General features: G+C 54.5%; 1 protein-coding gene across 1 annotated transcript in view; it reads left to right on the top strand.

The window, feature by feature from the left end:
* The window catches only part of LOC113960339, an 8,096-nt gene extending 421 nt beyond the window's left edge, over positions 1-7,675 (top strand). The window contains exons 2-7 of the mRNA XM_027669861.1: positions 3,501-3,782; positions 5,740-5,808; positions 6,310-6,398; positions 6,725-6,841; positions 6,932-7,040; positions 7,565-7,675. Coding sequence (XP_027525662.1) covers positions 3,501-3,782; positions 5,740-5,808; positions 6,310-6,398; positions 6,725-6,841; positions 6,932-7,015 — 641 coding nt within the window. The 3' untranslated portion in view covers positions 7,016-7,040; positions 7,565-7,675. The remainder of the gene's footprint in view (positions 1-3,500; positions 3,783-5,739; positions 5,809-6,309; positions 6,399-6,724; positions 6,842-6,931; positions 7,041-7,564) is intronic.
* Positions 7,676-12,224: the final 4,549 nt, after the last annotated feature.

Below are 12,224 nucleotides of genomic sequence, written 5' to 3'. Positions count from 1 at the left end.
ACAGGGGACACTCTGGACAGGGGACACTCGGGACAGAGGACACTCGGGGCAGGGGACACTCGGGACAGGAGCTACGCTGGGAGACACCTGATACAGCCTGTGCTCAGCATCACCCATCTGCAGTGTCACTCGACCCCAGGGTCACCCCTCCCCAGTGTCACCTATCCCCAGTGTCATCCATCCCCAGCACCATTCTATTCTATTCTATTCTATTCTATTCTATTCTATTCTATTCTATTCTATTCCATTCCATTCCATTCCATTCCACCCTATCCTATCCTCAAGGAATTCCTGCCTAAACCAGCCTTTTTCTCTATTCTAAGTCGCTCACATCTCTCATTCTGATTCCACAAACACCACCCTCCAACCCCCACCCACTGGTGCCACTGTTTACAGAGGAGCTGGGAAGGGCAGGAAAACTTTATTTAGACTAAAAAATCCCCTCGGGAGGGGGGGTAGTGGGGAGGTGAAAACAGCCCGGCCCCAGAGCCCCTCCGTGTCCCCCCCGTGGGATGGGCAGCTCACCCCACCCACCTCCGAGCCACCGGTGCCACGAGGGATCGGATTTTGGGGGTTTCCTTCATCCATCTCCACGTCTCCTGCAGGGAAAACTCCAAACAATGCCCCCCCCACACACCCTCCAGGCTCTTCCGTAGGGATCCTGCGGATGCCACCTCCTGGGCACGGGGCATTGTTCGGGGCAGAGCCGGGAGCCACCGGCTGCCGTGGATTAATTTCCCTTCTGGTTTCGCTTCCGCCTATTAAAGCTGGGAAATGACACAGCCCTGACTTCATCCCATCTTCCTCCTTCGAGTGAAACCCCTGGAGCTTTCCAGGGGTTTCCAGGATCCACCGTGCTGGATGCCCGGAGCATCCCTGGGATGCAGCTCCCTGGGCACAGCAAGGACCAGTGGCCTCCTTCTTCTTCCTTGCATTTGCCTCCTTTTCCTTCCTTTTTCCCTCTTTTTCCTTCCCTTCCCCCTTTCCCTTTGAGTTTTACCCCCAGGAAAGGCATCGCTCCCTTGCTGCTCCATCTCTGTGGCAGCTTTTACTGTCGGATTTTGGCAGAAAAATCTTTAATATTAATATAGAAAAAACAAGGCAATAAAGTTGACTGAGCAACACAGGGATCTGGGGAATAGGAAACAAGGTTTTGGGATGGGAGGTGGAAAAGCTGTTGGGTTGGCTCCTTGCTGGGGCTGAGATGGGTTCGCTCTGTGTTGCCACACGTGAAAAATGAGTAAGAAAAAAGGTAAAAAGGAAAAAAAAAACCCCCATGAACAAAAATAGAGTGTTTTCCTTTTCCAGACAGAAACACAACTCCAGACCCACACCTGGGATGCAGGATGCAGCTGGGATGTGCCAGCTGGTCCCAGCAAGGGAAGAACAGCCGTTTCCTGCTTTTACCACCTCATGGCACATTTTAGCCAGGTCCCTTGGTTTATTCTCCAAGTTTTCCCAGTTTTTGCAAGGCTTACATGATCACACCCAGCCCTGAGGAGCCGTTCCCAGTGCTGAGCCAGCAGATCCCGCTGAACTCTGACTCCCAGCTCCCACGCCAAGGGGTTTGTCCCTCCAACCCCATCCACTCATCCATCCCTGTCCTCATGGACCTTCCTCGCCCCTTCCCTCCCCATCCCTTTAATCCCAGGATATTTTAACCTTTCCCTGCCCCCCCCAGCAGCTCCAGCTCTGGGGGGATTCATCCCAACGAGGTCAGATTTCTGCTTGGGTTGGGATTTTTGAGATTTGATGTTATTTCTGTGGGTTGAGAGGAGGGTTTGGAGAGATTCACTTCCTGCTCAACATTCCTTGGCACTTAACCCTTTGTTGAGCATCTCCCTACGGACGGGAGAAGCCCCTTTGGCAAAGCAGGGAGAGCCCTGGGAGGATGGGAATTGGGTTTGGGATGGCAAAGCTCTTCAGCTGGGTCCACTCTTGGTTGGAAAAAAAAGTCTACTTTGAGGAATTTTTGGCTTAAAATCGTTTAGTATCCTTGTCATAAAATCTACAGGAATTCTTGGTTTAAAAATCAGTCGGAATTCCTGGCACAGCGTCGACAGAAATCCTCATCTTAAAATGGAGAGGAATTCTGGGCTTAAAATCGATAGGAATCCTTGGCTTGAAATCCATAGGAACTCTTGGCTTAACATCAACAGGAATCCTTGGACTAAAATCAACAGCCCGAGGAGGTGAAATGCACCCCCCACTGTGAATCTCCTGGTGGTTGCCCCAGGGGTCTCCACACCCATCCTGGTGGTTTTCCCTCCCCTCCTGCAGCCCTTTCCCTCTGGTCCCACCTGGCCCAGCCCAGCTGTTGCCATTAAACCCCTTCCATCCACGGAAAACCCGCTTCCCCTTCCTAATCTTGAGGAGGAAACTTCTGCTTCTGCTCCCGTGAGCACCCACAGGGAGGGAAAAGGGACCCAGCCGGGGGTTCATGAGGAGGAGCATCATCCTCCCGCTGTTTTCCCAGAGAGATTGGAAATATAGGGCTGGGAAAAGATTTTATGATAGGGAGAATGTGCCTTGAGGGATGGTGGATAAAGACAAGGGGAGAGTACGGGCTGCGCCTCCTCCCGGGGTTGTCCCATGTCCGACCACCCTCCATCTGGGAATGGTTCTCTTTCCAGGTGAATTTTCCCAGTTATAAGTTTCTTCTTGTCCCTGGAAGTGTCCAAGGCCAGGTGGGACAGGGATTGGAGCAACCTCATCTGGTGGAAGGTGTCCCTGCCCACAACAGGGGGGTGGGACGAGATGAGCTTTAAGGTCCCTCCCAACCCAAACCATCCCATGATTCCACACCTCAAAACAGAGCTCCTCCTGTACAATCCAAGACTTATCTTGCTCTTTGCTGATTTTCTAACCTCTGAGAGTTGCCAAAATACTGGTTTTACACCACCTGATTCATCTCTGTCTCCTTCACTTCCCCTTTTCCTTCCCCCTTGAGGTTCTCACCAGCTCTCCCCCACATCCCACCGGCTCCTGGCAGGAGCCCCTCGCTATCAGCTACTCCCCACAAAGCAGAAGGGCTGGATCTTCTTTTCCTCCCTGTTTTTCCTCCAATAAATGTTCTTCCTATTTGGCTTCTATTTTCAGAGAAGGAGGAGAACCAGCAGCTCATCCAACACGGGCCAAGGAGCCGACCGGGAACACCGGGCTCGGCTCCGGAATCATCCCAGCCCAGGGTGTTTTTATCCACTATAAAACAAATACATGACCGTTCGTGTTTCTTCTTCATGACTGAGAAACCGAGGCACGGGAAGGGGAAACGAAGCCAAGACAAAAAAATCCCCCAAGATTTTACGGGAAGTCGGGACTGACTCTGCCTCTCCCAGTCCGCGTCTCTGCCTTCGCCTCTCTCCCAGAAGGATTTGCTATTTATAGCTCCGCTCCGTTAGAACATAATCAAAACCATCCTCCCTCCATCCCGGAGTTCATCCAGCGGCACTAACCCTCTCCCGGGGGGGGGGAAAAACTTCCCGAGATTTGCAACTCAGCCTTTGGCACGGGCAGCTCTGCCCGTTCCCGAGCGGGGCGTCGCGGGCAGCGTGCGGGACACGCTCCTGCCCGGCCTCGCCCGCCGGGCACGACCCGGGCGCTGCTCGGAGCTACCAAGGACATCGAACCGCTCAGCCCGGCCCCCCCCCAAGAGTCATTTCCTGCCTCCGTGGGGACGGGCTCGAGAAAGTCCCGCGGAGCAGCGGCGGCAGCGGACGACACCCAAGGCAGGAGGATGAACTTCTTCATCGCCGCGCTCCTGGTTCTGCAGTTCGTCCCAGGTAAACCAGTTCCCCGGCTTCTCCCCGGGGGGTTCTTTGGGGGTACTTTGATTTTTATCTCGCTGCTCTGACGATTCCCACGCTCCTGAGATGCCGCGGGGCACCTGGGGGGGGGGGAGGAATCTGGGAGGCTGAGAGGTCTTGGGGTGTTGGCTTGGAGAAGAGGGTTGTGGGGGCAAAGAAAACAAGGGGAAAGCGCTCTGTAATTACTGGGAGCTCCATAAAGTCCGTGCTTGGAGAACGGCGGGGTAACTAATGTTTCCCACACTGAGTTCAAATCATTTGTAGAATCCAGCTGGGAGCTATTAGAGACACAGATAGGGAGGGAAAAAAAAATCCAACAGGATTTCCTGGAGAATTAGGTGGGCAGTGCGGAGACGGGGGAGAGCGGATGGGGGTGTTGAGGGAGGAAACCCCCACTTGGAGCTGCTTAGGGATGAGCCCAATATTCCCACCTCTCTGGGAAGGTGGGATACGGAGCAGCACCGGCTGAGGAGCTGGAAACTGTGGCTCTGCCACGCCAAGAGCCTTCAGCCTCCTCTTCCTCCTCCTCCCTGAAGGTGAGGTGTTAAAAGTGGGAGGATTCCCAGCTGGGAGCTTTTTTTTGCTTTTTTTTTCGGGATATTATTCTTAGCGTGGCTCCAGTGCAAACACAAGAGCTGACTGGAAATAACTTCCTGGGAAAGCATGGGATAATGTGCCCCAGAGCTGGAGTTCGTGCCACTGGAGTATTTTCAAAGGATGAGCGTGGGAAGGGAGCGGGGGTGGGAGGGCAGGTCCCCATTTCAGTTCAAATTTCCCCAAAAGCTCGGGATGGGGGTGGGACAGACCGAGGTGCTGACACAGCAATGGGCGAGGCTGTGTCGTGTCCCCCAGTCCCACCCCGGAACCTCCAGGCTGAGTCAGTGTTTTCAGAGAATTCCCTAATGAGAATTTCGGGATCTGGGCTTCTTGCTCTGCCACTGCTGGGCACTGAGAAAGTCAGGGATATGATGGGAAGCGGTGGGAAGGTTTGGAGAGGGACCTGGATCTCCAGCCAGCCCTGGACACAACTGAGGGCATCATTCCAGCTGCTAATGGTGTCACAGTAACAATACTCTATCTTACTTAAGACTATAAATGAGTACCAAACTATAAAACCATCATATTATTCCATGAGTATCTTCTATGCTCATGAATATCTTATCTTAGTGCCGGAGTCTGTGAGAATGAGAGTATCAGTATTCCCAATTAATTTGCTTTATAAGACCCTGATGGGAAAAAAGCTTCCCGTGCTTCCAGAGGGATCTAAATCCCAACCCGAGGGGAATATGAATCTCATCTATCATCCCAGGGGGATACAGATCCCATCTAGCTATCCAGAGGGGGATCTAAATCCCATCTATCCACCCAGAGGGGAATATAAACCCCATATAAGATCCTGACAGGGATAAAGGGTTGGACTTGATGATCTTGGAAGTCTTTTCCAACCCGCTTGATCCTGTGATTCTATGAAAACATACCAAACCCCGTGTTTGGAAAAGGGAATGAGCCTCTTGCTCCAGCTGTGACAATGTCACACGGGTCAGAATCTATTTCTGGTGGCTCAGCCCTAAGGAAACAGGAGGCTCCATTCCGAGCCCTCGGCAGCTCCACAGCCAAAAGCACGAGGGCCACTGGAGCAGCCAGGATGCTGGAGGAGCAGCTCATCCCAAAGGCAGATCCATCCCAACATAACTCTGGCTCCGGCTCCATCCCCACTGCTGCATCTCCCACTTCTGGGACATCCACACCCAGAAATAAAGGAAAACCCTCCGATCTCCCACACCTTTTGTTGGGAAGCCTTGGACCCAGCTATGGGTCAGATGGTGAATCCATGACTCCCACAGGGAAGGGGTTTTGCCCAAAGCTCTGGCTCGACCCGAGGCTCTGCTGGCGGTGCCGGGTGATGATCCGTGTGTTGTCTGTTTGTTTTTAGGGAATGCAGAGGTAGAAGACGACGAGGAGGAGATCACGCAGTTTTTATTCGACTACGCAGCTCGTTACAGTGAGAAAAGCAGTTTTTAAAGGCATTTTCACCCCTTCCTGGGAGCCACAGGAGCCAGCTGGGATAAGCAGGGCTGGGAGGGCTGTGGGAGCCTCCATCCAGCCTCCTCCAGGCAGGGAGATGAGGCTTTGCCCATGGAAAGGCACCACTGAATGGAGTCCTCTGCAATGACAGCTACTCAGTTATTTCATGGAATCATGGAATGGTTTGGGTGGGAGGGGTCCTTAAAGATCCACCCTTAAAATCCCGGCCACGAGCAGGGACACCTTCCACTAGCCCAGGTTGCTCCGAGCTCCATCCAGCCCAGCCTTGAGCACTGCCAGGGATTTATCCCAGCTATCCAGACTAATCTGAGTTACACTGGTGCTCAGAGGGGGAAAGCCATGCAATAACAACCCCTCATGGGGGGGGGGTGGGACTCGTGTCACCCCACAAGGGACAGGGCACAGTGTCCCAACCCCCTCTGTGCCCCCTCAGCCCCCAGAGCTGTTTCCATTCCAGGTGATTACCTCTATTCCACGGGAGACTATTACTACGACAACACCACGGGAATGCCCACCCCCTACACGTTTGAGATGGATTCCTACGAGGTGAGTTGGGTTTCTCTTGGCATCTTCCCCCCAAAAAAAAACCCCCAGGGGATTCCTTGCCCAAACCGCTGCCACAAGGAGAAAGAAACGGGTTAAAACCACCGGTTTTTAGATCACAGAACGACTGAAATGAGTTTGAGCAGAACGTGCGTGAAGTACAATCATGGAAAGCTTTGAGTTGGGATTTATTGTGACAGTTTGCACAGAAACTGAGAAATCCCTTGTTTTCTTAATTGAATGCTCCCAAACCTGGCCCAGAGAGGGATCCCTCAGGAGTTAATCCTGTGCTGTGACATCCCAGGTTATTTCTTTTCCTCCACACCCAGACAAACACCATGGGGGATTTTGGGCAGTGGTTTCCACAAGAGGATGCCACCACCAAGATTTCAGGGATACCAGGCACGGATGCTCCAGGGGATTCCAGGAATGCCAAGGACAGCCAGGTACTTTGCAGGACATGAGCTCTGCCATAGGCTTTTAAGCACATTAAAACATGGGACTTTTTGACTGATTTATTTTCCTTGGCTCCACAGGATTTCTGGGATTCAGCGGGATCACCCCTCCAGTGCCACGTCCCCCTCGTCACCCTCCTCAGTCTCCGGGGTCTCCTGCTATGACCCCCCCCATGCTCCTCCTCCGAAGGTATTCCGGGATTTCAACACTTGCTCAAAGTGTGTCCTTCAACCCTGGAAAATCCAATTCTCTCTGAAGCAGCAACTTTCCAAAACAATGGAAAGATAACAAACCCTCCCAGGCATCCGGCTGCGACACCAAGGGGACCCCCCCAGCAGCTCCAGTGGCCACTGATGGCCTGGAGAGGCTTTTCAGGGCGTTTTCCCAATGAATTTTCAGTGGGAGCTTCCATGGGGTGAGCACCCATTTGGCTCACACTGGGTCTCAGCCCCAGGTACCTCCTGCAGTTCATCCGCCCAAAACCTTCTTCCATAAAATCCCGGAATAGTTTGGGTTGGGATGAACCTTGAAGACCACCCCCTTCCACGTGCAGGGACACCTCCCACCAACCCGTGTTGCTCCAAGCCCCGTCCCACCTGGGCCAACCTTTTCCCGTGGCTGGAGCTCTCCAGGTTGTTCTCCCAGGAAACACCCCGGCCCCATCCCGCCACACGCAGGGCCGTGAACTTCCTCACCTTCTCCCCTTGTTCCAGACACAGCAGCTGGGATGGAGATCAGAACTTCATCAGGTGTTGGCAACGACGAACAACATCCTCCCCACGAGGCGCCGCCTCCGCTCCGGAACCGCGGTGACTCTCCCAAAGGTTCCAACGGGGGGACTGTGACCACAGTGCAAACTCAGAGAGCTTTGTAATGCCTCAGTCCTTTCCTATTTCCTCTGATTCTGTTGTAAATAGGAGCCCCTGCCAATAAAATCCCCAACAACCGTCTGTCGTGGTAAATAAATCCGTAAACGCCACCAGAACAGGAGCAACAAACACCAGCAACTCGTGGGGTTTGTCCCATCAGAAGGATCTTCCTGAGCCTCCTCACCCAGCCAGGAGCTTCTCGTTTAATTTCTTCCACAGTTGCTCTTCACACTGTGTATTTTCCAGAAACACCCACGATATTTGGGTGCAATGAGAAGCTGGACCAGGAAACTTCCAACCAACCCAGCCCCTCCCCAGCTGCCCATGGAGAGCAAACTGTTCCAGAAGTGGGGGGGGTTTGGTCAAGAAATTGGAGTTAAATTCCTCTTGGGTGGGAAAAAAACCATGCAACCCCACACTTGTTGCTTTTCCTTGGAAGAGTTACTGGGAGGGAGGGATAGAAAAGTGATCCAGGTGTACCCAGCTGGTCTTGGAGCTCCCACCAGTCAACAGAGGATGAGTCAAGGTCAAGCCAACGGAGGTGGAGTCAAGCCAACAGGGGAGGTCATGGTGATCAGGGTCACATTGTCCCCAGAGCCCCCAGCTCCCTCCAGACACTCCCCACCATTGCACACCCAGGTTATCCAGGCTCCCAGGCTCGGAAAGCAGAAGAGTTTTGTTTCCTAGGGAAGCCAAAAGGCCTGGAACGGGCTTGGGAGCAGCTGGGGGATGCACTGCTGGCCAGTGCCACCTCCTGGCTCTGTGCTGCCACCAGGGTGCATCGAAAAAAGGCCAACAGCTCCCTTGGGAAACGATTTAGGAACACGGGGTGGTGAGATTTCCAACCCTGGAGTAAAAAGAAAGGGAAGGAAAATAAAGCACGTGCATGAAGTTTATGGGTTTATTCCTACAAACCACCCCTCTAATGCACACACACGGAGAACAAACCAGTTTGTTGTAACCTGGCTTAACCATAAATTGCATCGCTCCCTTCCCAAGCAAACCCTCCAGTTCCAAACCTTCCTGGCCAAACCCTCACCTTCCAGCATTGTTTTGGGATAGGGATGTCCCGACCCAATCACATCACAGATGGATGGCTGGACATGCCCTCCCCGCTCCCAAAGCTGCAAATATTCACCCAAACCTCTTTAGTCCAAAAATGCTCTTTTTTTCCTGCCACATCAAAGGCACTTTCCTACCAGGAACAGCGTCGGTCAGTCCCTGCTGCTGGATCATCCTCAACCACCCCCAACGCTCTGGGTCCATCCTGAGGCTCCAGCTGGCAGAAAATCCCAGATTTTCCACTGTGGGACCTGCAGACTTGCACACACCAGGAGTGAGCAAACCCCTGGGACTGGGAAAAATACGGTGAGTTCAAGGAGTTATTTTAACTCTTTCCCTTTGGAACCCCAGGCTCTCCTGGGTGTCCTCCCCAGTGGTGCAGCCAGGGGTTTTTCCTCCCCCTGCCATCCTCCCAGCCCTCTCCCAGGTTCCTTTCCCAGATTTACCCCCTTCCTCCTGCTCAGAGGGTGCTGGTGGCTCCCCGGCCGGGGGCTCCATGAGCGGCCGCCCGGCTCTCCCGGCAAACCCCCGGGATAAGCAGCTTTAACACAAAGAGGATTTTCCCTGCACTTGTGAGAACCTTTTCCCAGTTATCTCCCGGCAGGAAGGGAGCAGAAGGCTCTCAAGGTCTCCGGTGTTTTCGGGCAGCTCCTTGTCAAACCCTCCAAGAGCCAAATCCTGCTCCCAGCACGACTCCCACGATCCAGGCACGATGTCCTGGGGGGGATCTGCAGCCCACGGGGTTATTTTGGGGTTTCAGCCCCAAACCCACCAGGAAAGGACACAAAAACGGCCCAGGAAGAGCCACTCAGAGCTGGCTCCGGGGTTGAAAACCCCCTTTTTAGTGCCCTGTGAAGGTGAATTTGTGCAGATTTAGGCAATTACAGGGGCTGGGGCTGCTCTCCTGCCTTTAATATTCCCAAGTTCCTCAGTGAATCCCCAACTTCTCGTCCTCCCCACGGATGGACCATTGTCCATCAACACCAACCCTTAAAGCCCCAACGTGGAGAACACGAGCTGTTCCCATTCCTTTTTCCTGCTGCTGCCCAAAAGCCAACACCTAATTCCAAAGTAAATGGGTCCTGAGGTGGGCAACACCCACGTGGAGGGTTCCACACTCAGGTGGAATCCCACAATAAAGGTAAAACAAGGAATACACACAACTCTGCAATGAGGGAACACTTCTGCTCCAACCCCCCAACAGACTTTGATTTCCAAATGCCCATTTTTTCCCTAAATGCCTATTTTTCCCCCAACCCTTTCTTCCCCCCATCAAAGCCCTTTTTTTTTTCCCCCTGAAATCCTGGTTTTCTCCTCACAAACTCTGTTTTTCTCCTCCAACTCCCTTTTTCCCCCCAGCTCCCTATTTTTAACCCCTTCTCAAAACACCAGCTGAACTCCTTGGCTGCCTTCTCCCCTATTTGATCCTGAAACAGGAAATATTTTCTCTGCAGAATTTAAACAAAGCTGGAACAAACCCGAGATTCTCATGTTGGGTTGTTGGTTTTTGTTTGGGTTTTTTTTTTTATTCTGTCACCAAGTTGCCAAAATGTCTCCATTTATTTATGTCTCCGAAGTTAAAAGAATTAATATGTAAATATTTGGAATTGCTTGTCTTGGAATTGTTCCCCCTGGGCACGAGGGAAGTTGGTGGCTCACAGGCTTGGAGTGGGATCATCTTCCGGGACAAAAGCTCACAGAGAGAAAAATTAATTCGTTTTAAATAGGAAAAAAGCTTCCTGTGCTTCCAGAGGGATCTAAATCCCAACCCGAGGGGGATATGAATCTCATCTATCATCCCAGGGGGATACAGATCCCATCTATCCACCCAGAGGGGAATATAAACCCCCACCCAGGGGGATCAAAATTCCATCTATTCACCTGGACAGGATCTAAATCCCATATACCCACCCAAGGATATCTAAATCCCATATATCCACCCACAGGGGGATCTAAATTCTATATACCTACCCAGGGGGATGTAAATCCCATCTATCCACCCTGAGGGGGACATAAATCCCACGTATCCCCACCGAGGGGCTCAGATCATAGAATCATAGAATCAGCTGGGTTGGAAGGGACCTCTGAGATCATCAAGTCCAACCCTTGATCCAACACCACTGTGGTTACTAGACCATGGCACTGATGCCACATCCAATCTCTTTTTAAAAAGCTCCAGGGACGGAGAATCCACCACTTCCCTGGGCAGCCCATTCCAATGGCTGAGCACCCTCTCTGGAAAGAAATTCTTCCTGATCTCCAACCTGACCCTGCCCTGGCACAGCTTCAGACCCAGCCCTCTTGTCCTGCCTGGGAGAAGAGACCAACCCCCCCCCAGCTCCCCCCTCCTGTCAGGGAGTTGTGCAGAGTGGGGAGGTCTCCCCTGAGCCTCCTCCTCTCCAGGCTGAGCCCCCCCAGCTCCCTCAGCCTCTCCTCACGGGAATTGTGCTCCAGACCCTTCCCCAGCCTCGCTGCTCTTCCCTGGCCCTGCTCCAGCCCCTCAATGTCCTTCCTGAGCTGAGGGCCCAGAGCTGGACACAGCACTCCAGGGGTGGCCTCACCAGTGCTGAGTCCAGGGCAAGAATCACTTCCCTGGCCCTGTTGGCCACACTGTTCCTGGGCCAGGTCAGGATCCATCGGCCTTCTTGGCCACCTGAGCACACTCTGGCTCCTGTTCAGCTTCTTGTCCATCCAAACTCCCAGGTCCCTCTCTGTCTGGCCGCTCTCCCCCCACTCTGTCCCCAGCCTGTGGGGCTGCACGGGATCACGGGATCGTTGTGGCCAAAGTGCAGGACCCGGCACTTGGCCTCGTTGAACCTCATCCCGTTGGAATCAGCCCAACTCTCCAACCTATCCTATGTTCGGAACAGAGCTATTTCCCGGCCCTGTGACCCCGCGTCACCTCCCTGGACCCCCCCCGACCCCCCCGGGCCCCCCCCCGTGCCGCTGCCCCCCCCCCCCCCCCCCCGCCCACCCCCCCCCCGCCCCCCCCACGGCCCCCCCCCCGCCCCGCCCCTCCCCGCCCCACGTGCTCAGGGCGCGCGCGCTGCCCCGCGCGGCTCCCGCCGGCCCCCGCGCGCCAACACAAACCCCGCCCCCCCCGCCCCTCCCACCCCGCGCCCGGACGGGCAGCGCGCTCGGCCAATGGGAAGGCGCCGCCCTGGGAGCGGCGGAGCCAATGACCGCGCGGCGCGGGGGAAGCCCCGCCCCTGAGGGCGTGGCGTGGCGGGGGGGGGCGCCATGCGCCGTGTCATGGAGGCTCAGTGTGCGGGCGGCCATTGACGGCGCCGGAGCTGCGGCGGAGCGGCGCGGCCGGGGCGGCCCCGGCGACCCCCGACCCACTCCCGGCGCGCTCCCGGCGGTCGCCGCAGCCGCAGCGACCCCCGCGGCCGGCTCCCGGCCACCCTCCCTCGCCAAGTGCGGAACCGCGGGAGGGGGGGGG

This window comes from Corapipo altera, unplaced genomic scaffold, assembly GCF_003945725.1.
Source record: "Corapipo altera isolate COAL_440 unplaced genomic scaffold, ASM394572v1 131, whole genome shotgun sequence".
Classification (NCBI taxonomy): domain Eukaryota; kingdom Metazoa; phylum Chordata; class Aves; order Passeriformes; family Pipridae; genus Corapipo; species Corapipo altera.
This window is presented reverse-complemented; position numbering and strand designations above follow the sequence as displayed.